The sequence below is a fragment of the Psittacula echo genome (genome assembly GCF_963264785.1).
Source record: "Psittacula echo genome assembly, chromosome: 4".
In the NCBI taxonomy this organism is placed as follows: domain Eukaryota; kingdom Metazoa; phylum Chordata; class Aves; order Psittaciformes; family Psittacidae; genus Psittacula; species Psittacula echo.
Window position 1 is genome coordinate 25711861 of NC_137738.1, and position 18949 is coordinate 25730809.

The following is an 18949-nucleotide window of genomic DNA, read 5'->3' on the forward strand; positions in this document are numbered from 1 at the left end:
AGAGGTTTCACAGACATACTGTTTTTCCGGCTAGAAAGCTTGTCTTGACTAAAGTTGAAGCTCTAAGGTACTGGTCTGGATTTTCAAACATGTAAACAGCTTGATCTAAGTGAGCTGCAGGGCTGCTAGATAATCAGAGGTCCTCAGGAAGTTTTTTGTAAGTAGGTAAAATGAGGTATAAATTAAATGTGTTCTGGACATTTCAGATTTACTGCATGTACACAGATTGTCTCTGCAGTATTTTCAGCATATTTGCAGTGCATCCCACGTGTCAGATTTAGTGCGTGTTGCACACAACTCCACCTGGGAATCCTAGAAAGAAAACAAGGATGCACTTGTATCTTTTGAGATTGCCATATACCTTCTTCGTATAGAAAGACATGTTATTAAAAGCTTCAGTTAAAAAATTGCTTTCATAGTTCTACCAATAAACTTTCAGTTTAGAAGGGTATACACATTTTCATAGCACAGTTGTCAGGACCTAGAGCTTACAAGCTCAAAAGTTGCAGGTTGGGCTCTACTGGTCCAGAAGCGTTCATAGGGAAGAATGTAACGCTCTCTTTATTACTAGGATCAGTCAAGATCTGGCTCTCATCGCACGGGAAATCAACGATGTAGCAGGAGAGATAGATTCAGTGACTTCATCGGGCACTGCCCCCAGTACCACAGTAAGCACTGCTGCCACCACCCCTGGCTCTGCCATAGACACTAGAGAAGAGGTAGGAGATCTTCATGGAGAAATGCATAAGGTTCTTCCTTTTCTTTATTTCTTTTGCTTTTAGCATTTTGCATAGCCTTTTTTAGTTATTTCCACTCAACTCGTATGCATGATCTCTACATTGTTTTTTTGCTTTAAAGCTCCTTTACATTCCAAGAAACAACCTAGAAATTATTCTATGAACACAACCTGTCAATAGACTGCATACTATCTGTCTGTCTCTTTTTTTCCACGAAACATAGGACAAGATAGTTATTTGTTTCTTGCTTGTCTGTAGCCTTAGATACCGTTGGGTAGTATCTAAGTGCATTTGAAGATACGAGTTTGTATGTGCAAATATATATACCTGTATGCATTTAATACTTTGCATAGCTATTAAAAACAAAAAAGTCCCTTTTTTCACAGGTGACAAAAGTTTCATCTTCTGAACACTGAAATACTTAGGTACCATCAGTTAACAATCACTTCAGATTTTCTTTTTTAATAACATTGTCAAAAACTGCCTTAAAATAAGTTTGCCTTGTGCTCTAATAATTCTTATTTTCTTTGACTATTCTGGTGTGCTGCTCTATGAATATATTGACTAACTTGTTCTAGTAATCATCACAGGTCTAATGCTGGTAACTATGCTAAGCTGAATTTAAATCATCACTTTCTACCATATTATAATTCACCCTTGTATGTTATAAATGTTTACTGCATTTTTTTTTCTTCATAGTATTCCTTTCAAAATGTGTTTGTTCATTTTTGTGTGCATAAAGTTTGGTTAATATATTAATTTACTCTGGATAGTATAATACTGTCTTTTTCTGTGGAAAAAAAGATATAAACAGTGATAAGAAACCTGTAAGCTGGGAACTCAAATTATAACTGCACTCACAGAGATTCTCATGGACTTAAGGCTAAGCTTCAAGGAAGTGCTTATTTTCTCAGATCCAGTTAGATAACTCTGATTTTTATGTTACTAAATAATTATTTTCTTCTTTAAGAAGTATTGTACAGTATGTACATACTGCAGGTGGCAGTATCTGCTTTAAGTAGGTATAGGTGTTTCTGTAACACTATGACTAAACTGGGAAAAAAACCTGAAATTTGATAGCAGTGTATTTAATTCCACAAATATATTCCATTAATCAAAGGAATAAATTATTCAGTGCCAATTTATAGGTAACTGTTATGTTACCTGACCATAAGCAAAGTTTCTGTGGCTGGTAATTGGAGGAAAAAAATATTTCATTTTTACAAGGTATTGTTGCATGAGAGATGAATCATTTTATGCTGTACAAGACAAGAGAATGATTTTTATTTGATGGGCTTCCTGGAAACTATTTCAGAAAGAAAAGAATATTAATCTGATTTTTGCATGTATCAGTAGTTTTTATAAATGTCATTCTTCTTTTACCCCCCAGTTGGTTGACCGAGTATTTGATGAAAGTCTCAATTTTAGAAAAATCCCTCCACTAGTGCATTCCAAACCACCAGAGGGGAATGGTCGGCCTAATGATGCTAGACCTCAGATAACAGACACCCTTGATCCCCCCAAAATTACCCGGAGAAGGACTTGGAGCAGAGATGAAGTGAGTACACAACTGGATTCTCTCTATTAGTGTGTCTATTTCAGGCTTTTACAATTCCCTTCCCATTTAATATTCTAGACAGTGTCCTTTCTTTCCGACTTTATAGCAGGTAGAAAAAAAATATTTGTGTATTATTTAATTTGCAAAATGTTGAAATATAATTGTCTTATATAAGATACTAAATAGGAAACAAGTAATTTTTTTGAGTTAAAAGTATTTCAACATTTATGGACTTGTTTATATTCTTGTTAAATTAACAGTATACTTTTTTATTAAAAACTTATTGCAGGTTATGGGGGACAGTTTGCTCTTGTCCTCAGTCTTCCAATTTTCTCGCAAGATAAGACAATCTATAGACAAAACAGCTGGCAAAATCAGGTGGGTTTGTAAAAATTGTTATTACTGAAAATGTCTGCTCTCATCAACAGTCCTACTAGTAGAAGAGATATGTATAGTACAGATAGTATTTAGTAGCAACTTGTGGTTTAAAAAAAGCAATGTTACCTAGGGCTTTTTTAGCATTCAGAAAGATTTGGGGAAAATAATTTTTCCATTATTGCTTTAGTCTTTTTCACATTATATAAATATCAGCCAAGTTTACATGGACCGAGCAATATCCATCATACTTCCAACAGAGGAGTTGTTCCAACACATGCAAATACTGAGCAAAATCTACACGACCTCTATGCGAGCCTTATAAAACTCGCTTTCTTAAAAGATAACATTAAAATGTTGCTGAACTGTAAATCTGGCCCTGTACTCTGCCAAGTTGTAGGGATTGCCTGTTTGAAATCAAAAATACTGGGACAGAGGAGAGCAGTTTCAGTAAATCCTTCTGAAAAAGAACTCACACAGGAAACAGTGTGGTCACTATTAATTTCCAAATCTAAACCAACAGATGTAACTATCTGTTATTTTTAATTGAAAATTCCTTCTTAGGTAGTTAGATTCCTGCATAAAATGTCACAGTAGCTATCAGGAAGTATAGACATGTCAAAAATGATAACAAGTTGTTCTACCAACAGTTCCATTTAACTTGAATGAGTGAGTGTACAACCATTTGGTGACCATTTTGGTTGACAATAATAAAGGAAAATTCTAAATACAAAGTTCAGGGCTTTATTATTCACATGTCCTTTTTCATGTCTTTGTGCACTAGATAATTTCAAAATCAGATACATTAAAATATAAGAAAGTCATAGGGCTGAACTTCACGTATAATTTTCTGAATGTGAGAAAATACTATGTCTGTAATTGTCAATTTATCTAGGAAGCGTCGGGTGTTGAAATCCTAGATGGGTGACAGATTAATCACCAAATCACAGATTTATTTCAGCAAAGGGTGATGTAACTAGTAAAAGCAGCAAAATACTGTCATATCTGAAGATTGTATTCTCATGGGAGTGTCAAAAAAGCCTTGTCCATAGAAATCAAGAAGAAAAAAATGGTCTGGATGAATCAGTACAAACTGTAGGTTATCTGCCATTTCTAGTCCTGCTGTTTCTAGTAAGAAAAGTATCACTGAGTGAAGAATCAAATCTTTAAAACCTGGAGCCCATTCTTACTTTTTCTGTTCTAAGTGGTTTTGTGTGGGTTTTGTTGTTTTTTTACACTGATGGTTACAGATAACACTTGTGAGTACCTTATTTCTGCTGTCTTGGAACACGGTCAGGGGCTGACGTTCATCTCACTTCTCTTTTTCCAACTCAACATTTTGGGCTGCAGGATTATAATACTGGAAGTACACCCTTTGCTGCGTTTCCCTCTTTGGTTTCCCCAGATACATTCTTTTATGATTCATACTATTTATTTAAATATCCTTAAACAAAGGAGACATGAATGTCTTTTGCTATGTAAATTTCAGGTACAAATGAGTTTGTGAAATTCAGGTGTACGATACTGTTACTTTCAAAAGCTATGCTAGATTAACAGAGTTCAACTTCATTATGCAGAATTTATTACAAATTACGCAGAAGTTAATAACTTGTTCAAGTTTAATCAACCTCTAAGTACATGCTATCGTTTACTTTAATAGCTGATCTCAAAAACTGAACAAATAAACACACGTGACAAGGTACTTAAACATGACCATTTTTTGAAAGTCATTCTAAAAAGCATTTGAAATTTAGAAATAGAAATGAAATGCTACATTGAGTTTTGTTTTGAGCGTTATTCTTTGGGAAAATACAGTGACATCCATAAGGAACTCTGCTTACCAATGTATTTTTTTTTCCTTTTAAAGCTGCATCATTGGAACAAGAATCTTGCTTATTGACTGACTTATTTGTCGTAGGCGTCCAGGATGATAGGTATCTTAAAATGCCTCAGAAGCAGTAGATAGTAGATACTCTTTTTTAGTTGTTCTGATTCTTCTTGACAGCTGGCAGTTTCTGACCTGCAATATGTTGCTAGCACAGCTCTAGTTTACTTAATGTAAAAAACTGAGTGCAGTATAGTGACTTAAAACAAACCTATGTATGTGAATTCATTCTGAGAAAAGCATATAACTGTAAAATCAAGTCTTACGTGGTTTTGGTTGATTCTCTGAGCTTAAAAGGTAAGTCAGCTACATTGTAATGAATGTAATAATTATGTGATCATGTATGATACTAAAAATGTAAGCATACCTATAAACATTTTATATAGATATAAAGAAAGGGGCATTGCTTATTTCTATCAAAATATAGTGGGGAAACTTTCATTAAGCAATTATTTAATGTGTTCCCCAGAGCTGTGATCAGAACTTCCTTTTCCTGCTATTCAGAATGGATTTGAATAATATGATGTTATTCCTAATGTCATTAGTATTTTGAGTCAGAAAAAATAACAGTAGTTTTAGGATTTCTTTTTTTAGAAAGGGTATAAAGCAGTTAGGATGAGGTAAAAACAATTTTTACCTTAGCTTTGTTTTCATGCCCATGAGTTCAGCCAGCTGTGTTGACAGTGCTTCTGTCCCTTTTATTGGAGTTAAGCCAGTTAAAATTTCCACCCAGAACAGATACAGTGAGAATCGGTTAGGGTTTGTCAAGCTAGCAGTTGTGTATGTTTTTTCAGAGTACTTGAATCTGAAAGGAGGGAAGAAATTTTTAGAGGCATCAATAAGAGTAAGCCAGTAAGCCTGTGTCTTAAAAGTCCTCCCTCAAATTACATTCTTCACCAACTTAAGCCGCTCCCCAGACCAGAGACAGTATAGGGCAGTTGCGCTCCCTACGAGTTGCATCATACATGTTAAAAAGTGTCAGCCTTCCTATCTGAGTCCAAATGGAGAAAGATGTGCTTCCTCTGAATGTGAGAACTCTTCTTTCTGTAATATTTTAGTTGCAACAGCTAGCTTTACAAAAAGACCAGTTTCTCTTTGGCTGAAGTATTAAGAACATAAATATTTTTAGTCATTCTTGAGAAGCAAATCTGTCAGAAATTAAAATGAGCCTAAATCAATCAGGAAAATAAATTAGTATGGGCAAAAGGAAATATATATATTTTTGCTTGACTAGTTTCTTTCCCGCTTCTCCACTACCATTTGTGGTTTATAATTTACAGGTAATGTTCCGAGTTCCACCGAGTTCTGTAGTCATTCCTACCTTATATTAAGAAATAGGATTGAGAGAAGCTTTTGACACTGTATTCCTCAGCACTGTTTTCTTCCAGTGCTAACAAAACTGGATTTTTATCCTTAAGTCCTAGTATGGTGTTCAGATTAAACAGATTCAAGTGCCTGGTTCTTTCCTTTCACCAAATCCTTTGTATATTTGTAATTTTCTTCAGGATAAGGTCATAGCTTCAGTAGTACTAAATTGCTTTTTGATTATATATTTTTATTCATTACTTTGTATAATCAGTTATATTCTCATCTGCTGGTGCACAGGAAACTGCATTGTATTTAAAAATTCTGCAGCGTTCTTGCCATATATCATATAACCTGTTCTTTGCCGGCTGAATATTGTCGTGGGTTCCCAGGAAGCCAATATGCAATTTGTTTACTTTTCTGTCTTTTATATGTTATAATGGGTTTGCAGGAATTTTCAGAGATTATGGACAGAAGAGGTAAGTAGGTTTTGCAGTGAAAAGACCTACATGGTCTTCAGTGCTCTACAATGTGAACGCAGTGTTACTGGCTTGCTTGTAGCAGTCAAGTACCTCTTCAGTCAGGCAGAATCTAGGCAAAGCATTCAAATCAGTGTAGATACAAATTGTCAGTCTCTGCAGTTTGCTGTGCATCCAGCAAAATGCAATGTAACTAAAATGGGGACTGAGCACAAGAAAATACGAGTTCAGGTAGATTTGCCCCAGAAAGTAGGAAGAGGTTCAGCACAAGGCAGCAATCATTTATAAATATGTTCTTTTAGGATATGGTTTGGTTAGGAGGAGGAAGAGAAAAAGAGACAAAAGAACCCCAGGAGGTTAAAATGTACTAAATGAAGAATCGAGAAAAATGTTGTATAAAGGAAATAGGCTTCCTAAAAAAAACCCTAGGCCAACCCAAATTGGCCTGTCCACAGTGTAGTCCAAACAATTACTAATTACTGCTTTCATTTTTCCTTCATTTTTCTTTTTTTTTTTTTTAATAAAATGACCTATGAAATGATAAGCTTTCAAATTGTAAGAGAAAAGAAAGAACAGTATTTCTAAAAGCGAGTAAGACTGAAAACACCACATACACAAGCAAAGGCACTAATCACACCATTAAGGTAGAAATATTTCAATATAATTATGGGCAAGAGGTAAATGAAAAAAACATGCAATGTCAAAATAACATATTTTTCTACTGGTGATGTTTACTGCTGAATAAGGCCTTTTTTTCTGTTCCTGCTGATTTACAGTGTGATATAAATGCTATTAAAGTACAGAAAGTTTAGCTGTATAAGACTCTGTATCCTGAATCCAGATATTTCTACGAGTTGCCTGCTTTTTAGTGCATGGTCCTATAAAAATTTAATTGGCTGTGCTTTTCATTTATTTGTTTTAACTCATCACTGTCAGACAAGTCCTAAATTTTCCATTGTATTTGGACTTTCTCGTGTCCAGCGTTGCAGCTGTATGGTTTTGCAAGCTTTTGCACTCCCTTCCAGAACATAAAAGCAATCTTCTCAGACATCTGATGTTCAACTTTGTTACAAGATGGTGACGTTACTTGAGGCCGTAAAGTGTTCCATGTTTTCTTTGCTGTAGTTTTGATTGCTTTTCATTTATTTTCTCTTTCCCCAAGAAGCAGTATGTAGTAATGTTTACTCTTTGTGTGCCATGAACATTAATACACTAAAGTCACTTGCAGAAGTGGTCATTTGCCTCAATCCCATGACATTGTGTTATGAGAGTATTCATAATTAAAGTAGTATAAAATACAAATGTAAAAGAGTTGCATTTATTTGCCACTGTTAATCTTTCTCTGCGTTTTGCAGTTGTTGTAAAATACAGTGTTAATAGGGAGTTCTCTGACTATTGTAAAATAGTTGGATTTTTAGAAAAATATCTCAGTGCTGGAGGAAAGAATAAGCTGTGTCTTTCCAACACCATAAGCAATTATTTAGCTACAGAAGTGACAGTTTAATGTCAAGAATAATGGTATTGCTGAAACCATGTATGCTTCCCTGAAAATTTATGGTTGGATTCTGTCAGTTTTCAATATCTCAGTGCTCCCTATGCTGCTTTGTTGCATCATGTTATCTAATCTTTCAAGTTTAGTTTATTTCTTTTTGTCTATTTAAAACATGCTGTTCTTGAATTTTTCTTCTAGGATATTGTTTAAGGACAAAGACAGAAATTGGGAAGAAATTGAAAACAAGTTGCGAGCTGAAAGTGAAGTTCCTATTGTTAAAACATCAAGCATGGTATGAATAGTTATTTTTTCTGGGATTGATTGAGCCTCTTATCTAATTTCTAAGTATCAACTCATATAGCATTTTGCTATATGTGAAACAAAATAATCTGTAGACACGTTGCAATAAAAGCACTCTTCAGAGAAAAATAATCATGTTGATTTGTGCAGAAGTGATAACTATAGGATACCAACTACAACTGCAGCTGATTCATGTCTTCCTCCCACTGCGTAATTAGAGCCATTTCATGACCAGACTGAGTGAGAGTGTGAGGGAACAGAGCACATGTGTTGTTTCCTAGTACACTTCTCCTCTGCTTCTACACACAGAGCATAGGGTTTGAAAAACATCTGTACATGTGGGAGCAGGCAGAGAGTCTGGCTATATTATCCCGTCTGGAGTATCGTGCTGTTAAGAACATCAACTTAGGCAGTTTTCTGAGGGATGGGTGGGAGAGGAAACTCCTCCTCACATACTTAGTAGTGGACCGCTCAGAAGTAAAATGTGAACACATTTCCTCTGGCATCAAACTGGCTAGCACTTCTCTATGAGCTCATCATGAGCTATTAAACTAATCCAAATTGATTTTTCCTGGAAGTATTAAAAACTTGGCCTGTAATTTCTGCAGAATGGTGTATTTTTTTAAGAGAAATCGTTAGTAACTCGGTGTATTTAGTAGATACACTGGCTGTTTGGGTTTTGGGTTTGTTTTTTTTTAAAGTTTCATTTACCTAGTTACTCACAGAAGTTTTTACTTTTACAAATATAATTCTGTTACCCATTTCCAGAATAAGATTGAAGTTTAGTGTTTTGTATTCTAAATTCCATGAATAGGGCTTTAAGGCAGTCATTACAAAAGAAAATGATTAGTTGTATATTTATTTCTAAGCTCAGCATTTTACGATTTCTTTTTTCAGGTAATTAAATTCATTGTTTGAAAGTGTATGGCTTAGGGTTTAGGGTTTTTTTGTCTGTGCACTGATCTTCAAGTTTCTGCTCAGTTTTCAGAGCAATTCATTGTTCAAATGCAGTGCTTACTTTTACCACAGAATATTGTTAAGAGTTAATAAAGGATATTTGTAACCGATGCTTGTTTTGTTCTTGGGACATTTGTGCCCAGCTCAGATGTGGAATTTGCTTAAAGATAATGACTTTGTAAAATCCAAGGTAATCAGTCTCTTTGCCACCCACAAAAATCACATTACTTAGTATAGAATGGGTTTCTGAAATAGGTTAAATAGGTGCCTTTGAAAATTCTCAGCTTTTGAAGGTCCACTGATAGCTCTCCTCAGCATCTGGTTTAACAGTGTTTTTAGTGAGGGATCCTTAATTTGTAGGATTTACATATTTATAATTTAAGATGCGGCACACTTAGCGATGGTTGTGTGCATTGTTGTGGCAATGTCTGTTAGCAAGTAGGGCAGCACAGAGGAGAAAAATCTGTAAGGCAGACAGGTGTGGAGGACCCAACATTGGGGTGCTGTACAGGGTCTTGTGGGCATAGAGCCCAGTGGTTACAGGCAAAATCCTGATGCCATCATCTTGCTGTTCTCACTCACATGTGAACAGGGTCACCCTATTCCATTAATATGGGGCTTGTACTGTAACTTTCCTTTAAAGGTTTGCTGCTACTTTGCCCTATTTGTACAGAGCCCTAGTGTCTAAGTCTGTGCTTGAGAAGAAGCATGGAGACAAATGAGCAAGAAAGAGAGTGAGGTTTGGTTGACACACTTTCAGTGCAGAGGGGAGCTCTTGATTCCAGAGTGGGCCATGGCTGTCCAGTCTCAAGCACTGCCACCCAGGACTTGTAGTGGACATGGCTGGGCCACCACCAGCAAAAGTGTTCTTGATGCTAGGGGAGACAACCCAAATAGCCTATTGCAAAGGTTGGGTGGGGGGATTGTTTGCTACTGACAGGTAGTTTGAGTCTCCTTTTCCTTAATGAAACATGTTTGTTTCTTTCCTAGGAAATATCATCAATCTTACAGGAACTGAAACGAGTTGAGAAACAGCTGCAAGGTACTAATCTTTTTTCACTTTCCTCTTTTTTGATTGTTTGCTTCAATTTTTATATGTACATATATACATATGTATGTAATGAAAAAAGTTACTGCCTTTAATTAAAATATATTAATAGTACCAGTTGCATACATTAATATAATTCCTGGTACATTTAGTAAAGAAACATCAGTGAATTGTTTTAAAACAGAAGGGTATGATATCTTATGTGGGTGAGAAAAGGCTCAAATGAAAATTAAATAGTCCAGAGAATTCCAAAGGAATTAATTTTGAAACATTCTTAACAGAAATATTTTCATGGGTAAGTATTGAAGAGTAGGTGATAGAGAATATGGAGATTAGTCCATCTAAAGTAGTGTTTGTACATCAGTAATACCCTCATGTGTAGCACAGTTCAATGCACTGGGACCATAATCTATAGGAAATCTCAAAAGATAAAACCACCTGTATCTGATACAATAATATGAAAATTTAGAACTAGCTCTTGACATCTTTCTGTCAAACCACTGAATCCACTCTTTGCAATTGTGGAGTCCACAGACTACAAAATGGAAAAGTTACTTTGCTTTTCACGTGCAAAGACTTAGCTGTGTGTATGATAGAAAGAAGTATGTTGTGCTTACAAAGTCTGCTATTTGGACATATGTTCCATTTAGCAAAATCAACTTAAAATCTTAGTATATTTTAAAAATAAGCTGCAGTCTTATTTGTGTATTGTTTATACTTAGTTTAATTTGGAGTGGTCAAATGGATTAATGGTCCATGTTTATATATAACTGTTATTGTATTTCTTGTAAATTTCCTGTATTTGTTATTTTTAGTATTCAGATTTAATCCCACAATAAAACATGTTTTAAGAAAATAATGTTTCAGGAGGATTGTTAGCTCCCTTTAGAGACAAATTAGTATTTGTTTCATGCGGAGCTATAATTAAAAAAGTGTTCACTTATTAGAAATGATATTGTGTTTAGAGAACATAATAAAGAAATTAGGCCCATAGAAAGAGGCCAAATCATTTCCTTGAATATGCAGTGGTCTTCTAACAGATCTTAGTACAGTTTTGGAAATTAAAAAGAGAGAGGTTTTGTTAAACATGACAGATGTGTTAGTAGTATGATAAAATGAAATTGTACTAGTTATTTCAGTTTGCCCTCACTATGTGGGGGAAAGGGGACAGTGAGTCCATCATTATGCATTAAATAGAATAAAAGACTGTGCTTTATACAAATTTCATTCAATCACAGAATTAGCAGCTATGGACATTTGAGTGGGGGTGTAGAATGAAGCATAATGTATAATGGTAATGTTATGGCCCCTTAAACATGACTAAAAATCTCATCTTTCAGTCCCTATAAACTAATCTTAGATAGTCTGTCATCTCTCCTTCTTGTCTGCACATGAGGCAGTGTTTAGTTTGTGTAGCTTCATTTCATCTAAAGCTTCATCTTTTCTTGATTGCTTAGCAATTAATTCTATGATCGACCCTGACGGTACCCTGGATGCTCTGAGCAACTTGGGATTCGCCAGCCCCATCTTACCAGCTCAGCCGAAGGGGAAGTCCAGTCCCATTTCTCAAAGTACCCGCCCTCAAGTGCAGCCAAACTGCCAGCCTGAAGCTCGGGCTCTTCAACCCGCTGCTGGCCCTGGTGCAGCGGAATTTGAGAATGCTGAATCCGAGTCAGATTTCAGCATACGTTTCAACAGATTTAACCCAGATGGGGAAGAGGAAGATGCCACCCTGCGTGAGTGACATCTCAGTGTTGATGAAAAACCTTTCATGTGGAATGTTTAGGAATAAAGAAAAAAATATAGTACTGGTTTTATAATTAAAAAAAAAAAAAAAAAGAAAAAAGCTTGGTCAAACAGCAGTTGTTTTATTAAACCAGTTTTCTTTAACTGTGATGCTTTGATTGTCATACAAATCCTTTTCCAATCATAATGATATGCATAGATACCAGTGTAGGAAAGCAGATTGTGGCAGGTTTGCCCTTTGTGGTTGTGTGCTTTGCAAAAGTTTTATTAATATCAGCAATTTTCCCTTAATAGATTTATTTCTTTTCAAAAGCCATGCAAGCAGTCTAACACTTAATGTTACTGAAACCCCAAATCTCTGCCAAGCTGCTCTGATGAATGGACTTCCTCCACTAAAGTTTGTACAGAACTGTTGAACAGTTACATTTGACTCTGAATTAGATGATTTATATAGGAAATGTTATCTTTGACTACAATGACACATTACTGCAAAAGGTAAGACAGATTTTAGAAAGCATTCATTCTTGCATACTGAAAATCTCAAACAGTTCTGTGATTTATATAACCTTGTTGCTGCATAAATTTTCTTGGGGGTTTACAAAGTTCACATATTATGTTTGCACTAAGATTGCTGGGAGTGGGAGGTGAACATATCGATATCAATAAATGGCAAACAGTGTTTTGGTGTACATAGAAAATGGATAATACTGTACTTGTATTATCATCGCAGTGTTTTAATCCACTTTCTACAAAGACTATTTGGCACTTTTTGATCTTCTTCAAATGACTTTTTGATGTTAATTAAAGTAGAAGTATTTCATATCTCATCTCTGTCCAAATGTTTGTTGGATCTAGGAAATAAATTTAAACATGGGGCATTTCAAAGCATAGTGAGGGGAATGGGCTTTCACCAATTCAAATGCGACATAGCTTACAGAAGAAATTACTGTTCCTCGGAACGATTGTGAGATGTAAAATTTTCTTTAGGGGACTTGGAAATAGGGTTGTCATAATTTGCTTCATCGATAGATTCACTCCCAAGTGAATGGTTTTATTTGCTTCTGTATATTTTCCTGTAGTCTTGCTAGTAAAGCTGTCTCTGTCTTACATATTTAAAAGGATTCTGGAAGACGACTGCTAACATAGACATTTTGCTTATACCACTGGAAAGCAAGTCTGTTTAAAGTTTCCTATATAAGCCTATTTTCCTTATAAGTTGTCCCAGTAACTTAACATTTGGAAATAATAATAAAAAATAAAAGTAAATTACTTTGTATTTCCAGAACACTGTAATTTGGAGGAATGTTATTTCTGTTAAATGTAACTAATAGACTGGAATTTTCTTATGTTTGCATCAGTCTCTATATATTAAGGTTAAAGATACAGTTTTGCAGCTTTTATGAAATGGTCTTTAATATTTCAGCAATAATCCTAGATGACATTTGTTTTAAAACCAACTACTTTCTGTACACTTTTAAATTGTACAGGCTTTCAGAAGTCAGTGAGGTTGGACCAGTTAATAAAAATGCAAAATCTTTTTTTGTAGAGATGTAAAAAAAACCCCACTAATCTGTTGTATAATGGATTTCATATTTTCTTTAAAATATTAAAAGCAAACAGCCTTCATGTATGACTATGCTCTAGTCCAGCCAACTGGAGGTGCCTGGACTACACCAGTTTACAGTGGCTACAAGAGAAGTTTTAGAAGGTACAGAAGGGCAAAAATAAATCGAAACTAGAGCTAGGCGTTGAAAACTGAGTGTACCAAACCATCACCATAATTCCTTCTTTTGTTGAATGCTTGGGAACATCATTTTTCTGCAGGCTGGAGTGGAAAGTAAGAAAGTACTAGGGAAGGGTAAAAGGTGCAGGCTCTTCATGTGAGATTCTGTTTGTGTTCTTTCAGGCGTTTATACCTTTACGTTCTGTAATAAGCATTTTGCATTACTATGTTCTTATTTTGTATGAACATGTTCTCCTTATTTATTTTTGTTACATTTATTATGTATGTTATTTTGTTATATGCATTTACAACTCCATTTTTAAATAAAGTGTTTCTGGAACAAATGCGTGAATATGTAATGAAGAGTTGGGAGGTTTACACAGTCTTCCTGCAGTCTGTGTTACCTTTGCTGAAATAGGGAATGGCATTTTTCATAAACATCCTTTCTCCGGAAGAAGATATATTATTGCCACTGCTGCATCATTTATTCAGTGCTGACAGTATTGGCCCATTTTCCTGTAATCAGGTTCATTTCTACACTTGAATTGATTTTGTGTGCAAAGCTAGAGGCAAAAAGAATCTACTAGGTCAGTCACCAAATAGTTGACTGTTTCCCATCGTAGAATGAAGGTGAGTTTTATTGCACCTGCCAGTTGCAACACTAGATGGCTTTCAGACTGTGCCTCCCTTCTGCTCCATATATTGAAAAACTTTACTTGAACATTCCGATTTGGTTCCAGACTGGTGCGTATTTTTTTCTGTCTCAGCTTCGACTCCCCTGACTCCATACATATTTTTCCCGCAAGACACTGTATTTCCTTTTAGCTAGCTAGCTTCATGCAAGAACAAAACTATGAGTTTGGTATAAAGTTCCAAGGATTCCTTCCCAGATCACTCATTTCAGTGTTGCTGAGCTTTGCTGTGGCTTAGCAGCAGCCAACACTGTCTTGCTTCTGTACACGTAGTTTTCTCTCGTATCCCCAGACTGATGGCATTCAGGCTGCACTGATGGCACACAGTAACACTCCACAGCACTCAGCTCTAGAGAGGCAGGAGAACATCTGATGTTCAGAGATGCCAGTTTATGATAGCGAAAGACCGATGAAAAAGTTACAAGGGCTTTCCAGGTGCTCAGGTCTGTTTTATAGCCCCCAACTTGCTTGGCTACTATCATTTCCTCATGTGTTGCCAGTATTCTCTAGCTTTGCAGAGTTAAGAAGAGAGCATTTCTGGGTTAATGTTCTCATGCCCAGAGCCTCATTTATGTGAGCAGTAGTGGAGCATTTTGTTATTTCTTCCCACACAGTATTTTCACCGATCCACCGGTCTACTTTGAGCCAAGGTTATGCAGAGATGTTTTTGAGAAATCAGCCAGGTGGCATCAGTCCTCTGCTTCCTTTTGACATCAGCAAGTGGGGCTGACATGCAGAGACACAGAGCAAGGAGAATTCAAATCTTTTCTGATGATCACTGTTGGTTCCTCCCCTAGCTACATGCACTGTTCTAATTAGACATCCAGCAAACACTTCTAATGACACATCTAGTTGTAGCATACAGAAATAAAGCTTAGAGTGTAATTGATATGCCTGATCTGATGGCAGCAAGATGGTGTTTCACTATGGCATGTATATTATACCAAAGGCAACTGGTACTTCAGTCTCCGAAGAGAATGTTGCTGCATACGAGAAACTGAATTTCAGTCAATGACCATTGGAAGGCCTTTGTAATTTTAACTGAAAAGATTACAAGCACTGGAAGGAGCTACAATTACTGCTTCGACATGCAGCCATGAAAAGAATGGGTACTCAGGAATGCATGGAGCATTCTGTGAAATAGTGTGTAGAGCAAAAGAAGGCTACTCACTATGTGCCAAAGAGATTTTATAGCAGCAAGTCTTTTGTATCTGAAGAGAATTACAAGGAAAGAGCATAGCTGCTCACCATGCAAGTGGCTTAGCTTCATTTTGATGGATAATGACAGTTTTAAAAGTGCAAGAATGTCATCTTTGACTTTAAGTAGAGCACATCTGGAAATGATGGATACATACAGGGATACAGCACTGCAAGTTCAGCCACGCTTGCCAGGTACTAAATACATCCGACAGTGCTGTTCTTGGCAATATTGCCCAAGGGCAGTTGCCTCAGGCTAAAGAACAGCATTACCCGCTGGCTCAGTAATGTTGTAAAAACCGTTTCTGTTTTTAATTTGGTAAGCCTTACCCAGTGCTACTCCTGCAAGTGACAGCCAGTGAAGAATGGTTGGGGAGCAAGGCATTTTTTTTTTCTCACTATTCATATATTTCTGTCAGAAAAGATGTAGTTAGAAAGCAACTGGGATTGTGCGGCCCTGGAAATACTTTAAAGCAGGGTAAGATAACTGGAATCTAAAGATCTTTACCTGTTCCAAGGAGGACCAGAGTTAAGAACTAGTACTGAAGAATTAAACCCAGTGCTTGCTTTGTCTTGCTAACAGCTTCGAGGGCAGTTACTGTTTTGTAACGTTCTTACCTCTCGTCTGAGGAGAGCTCTTAAAATAACGGGGTATTTACAAAATGACCTCTTCGGGGAGGCTGCATTAAAATACAAGTTTGTAGTTAATTGAATACCTTCATGGAAACACAGGGCAACGTTTTCAAGTAATACTTGCCAAAGCTATTCAAGCTCTAGGCCCTTGGGGGTGGAGAGAAGGGATAGAGATTTGTTCATTTCAGGGATAAACCTGACATTTTCATTTAGCAATGAATGTCTGTTCTCGCTCAGTTCTGTTGCTGTAGTCCACCAACTCCTTTGGGCTAGCATTTTTAAACCTGTTTGAAAAATTAATGCACATGTTTATAATTTATAAGGCTTTCTGTTCCTATGGAGTAGCTAAAGGCACTATCACAGCTCTAAAGGTCTTTATATTATATTAAAAAATAATGGTTTAGCAGCAGCATGACATCTTTCAAGCAAAATGTGGGGGTTTTTAACAGGAAAAGCAGGAGTAATAATAAGGGTTTTAAAAAAAAACGTGTACAGTGTGAGGTTTCTAAGTTCTGTTTGTCTCTCCGTGCACACATGGATCTGTATGAAGCTAGGCACAAAGAATTAGGTTTATACATAAAAGTTAATGGGTGACTTCGCATTTGTTTATGGCATCGCCTCTGAAGTGATGTTATTTGTAAGTTAAGAAAAATTTATTGAGGAAGTGTGAAGCTGTGGCTGCCCCATCCCTGGCAATGTTCAAGGCCAGGCTGGACAGGGCTTTGAACAACCTGGTCTAGTGTAAGCTGTCCCTGCTCATGGCAGGGAGATTGGAACCAGATAATCTTTAAGGTCCCTTCCAACCCAAACCATTCTATGATTCTATGATAAGTAATGTGGATATGAGTTGTGGTTCAGGTTATCTGTGACTGATTTTGTTGAGATGCAAGAGATGACTACAAATAATTCAGGAGGTTTTAGAGGTGTTAAGAAATGAAATATCTTAATAAAGTTCTTGGAGAAAATGAAATAAATGATATTTCCCAGAATCACAACTGACTGATAAATGAGCAGGCAAAATACTATGTTCTCAACAGTCATTATTGGCTTAGGAGATTCAGTCAAGTCCAAAAGGCTAAGCAAAATCTTGTGAAAACTCTAGAAAGAAATCAAATGACAGATGAGCAGAAGTCAGTGTGGGTAGAAGGGAATTCTGAATCCCAGTGCCCGTTATTGAGCAGTGTCACAAATGTGAGGCAACTTTAGTGGGAAGGAGATCTGGGGGGTGCAGATGGCACATCGGAGTTTGGCATGAGAATGGTGCTTTCAGAGCTGGGCAGGGACACACGCTGCCTGCTCTGCGATGTGCCTCAGGTGCAAGTGAGGCGGCAGCCTCCCTGCTCCTTGGCAGAGGATGGCAGCTGGAAACACTCAGGAGTTATTAAATGTGTTGGTAATCACATCATTTTCACTCTGCAGAATAGCTGGAGTTTCTCAAACAAACAGAAACAGAAGGCCCTTTCCATAAAGACCTCTGAACAAATCAATGTCCCCCAGTGCAGTTTATTTTTTGCTCTTTTTCTAAAATCATTTTTGCACCTCACAGACTAGATCTATTTAACTGACTAAAGATGCAGCTGTATAATATTGTAATCTTACTGCCTGCGTACTTGGGAGCTCAAGTGCTACCCGAAATTTGCTGCACAGCCCTGTTCATTCTTTCTTGGTTTCCAAACATGCAGGGCTATATGCAAATCAAGCTCCTCATGTCATTGCTGCTGTCAGTCCAATGGACGGCTGATAAAATGGTCATCTACAAAAATCAGCTTTTTTAAATGCAGTTTATGCTGTGTTCTTCATACCTTCCAAGTTGCTTTCTTCCCATTGTGAGTCTGAGGTAAAAATATTGCTGTACTGAGTTGATTTTCTGCATGTACACCCTCCTCAATGATAGCTCCACTCTAATAACAAAAAATGCTGGGTTTTATTAAAAATCACATCTGTGGCTTCACTGAAGTTATTATTCCGAGGGCAGCAGAAGTTCAAATACAGATTTAAAAAGGCAGCGTAATGTCTTGCCTGGGTGCTGGCATTAGCAGCAGGCACACTGAATTTGGGAGAGGTGCTGTGTTTCACTTCACATGAGCAGGGTTTGCTATCTGGTGTAAGAACCGTTTGCTGCTTGGAGTGTTTGAGAGTATATTTTTAGGCTTCCAAGCCATTTGTATATCTTGATTTCTAGCTTTGGCCAATTTGGCCACTCAAATTTCAGGGTTTCATGAACATAGAAAGCCATCGTTTCCTTTTCAATGATGAAGTCATTTTATTTGGAAAGTACGTGGATTTTTTATAACTGGAAGAAAAGTGTTTGATAAAATTGTGCGTTTGTCCCCTAATGCTCCAGTACAGAATTACAAGTTAAGCAGAGCTGGTCTCCATGAAGTCAAAGGAAAGGTTCATGTGACTGAAGTTACGTGCTTGCTTAACTGAGTGCAAAACCAGATCACTGCATCTTGCTTTTTGCTGAGATGCAGTTTTGTGAAATTCAGAAAAGGGCCCCCCCCAGCACATGCATGTTTGAAAACATTTTGAAATGAGTCGATGATAAGCGTTAACCTGGTGTTGCAAAGCAACCATTTTAGAATCAGTCAGAAGAAATTCATCCCGTCTGACATCAATGGTTTATTTTAATTGACATTTAAATCTCTCCAGATGAGGAAACATGCTGGAACTTGTCTTACTGCTTAAAATGCAGTGAGCCAAAAACCAGAAAGCATAGCATAGGAGGAAAAAATCTATAAAGCAATAGGTGTGATTAAAAAGCATAGCTGAAGGAAATTTCTCATTAAGGATTTTCTCCAGGGAGATGCAGTAAAAAGCCT

At 36.7% G+C, this 18949-nt stretch overlaps 1 protein-coding gene across 1 annotated transcript in view; it reads left to right on the forward strand.

The window, feature by feature from the left end:
• The window catches only part of CEP170 (centrosomal protein 170), a 76112-nt gene extending 63666 nt beyond the window's left edge, over positions 1–12446 (forward strand). The window contains exons 14-19 of the mRNA XM_080616498.1: positions 572–719; positions 2128–2295; positions 2585–2673; positions 8030–8123; positions 10079–10130; positions 11594–12446. Coding sequence (XP_080472624.1) covers positions 572–719; positions 2128–2295; positions 2585–2673; positions 8030–8123; positions 10079–10130; positions 11594–11880 — 838 coding nt within the window. The 3' untranslated portion in view covers positions 11881–12446. The remainder of the gene's footprint in view (positions 1–571; positions 720–2127; positions 2296–2584; positions 2674–8029; positions 8124–10078; positions 10131–11593) is intronic.
• The last annotated feature ends 6503 nt before the right edge of the window (positions 12447–18949 follow it).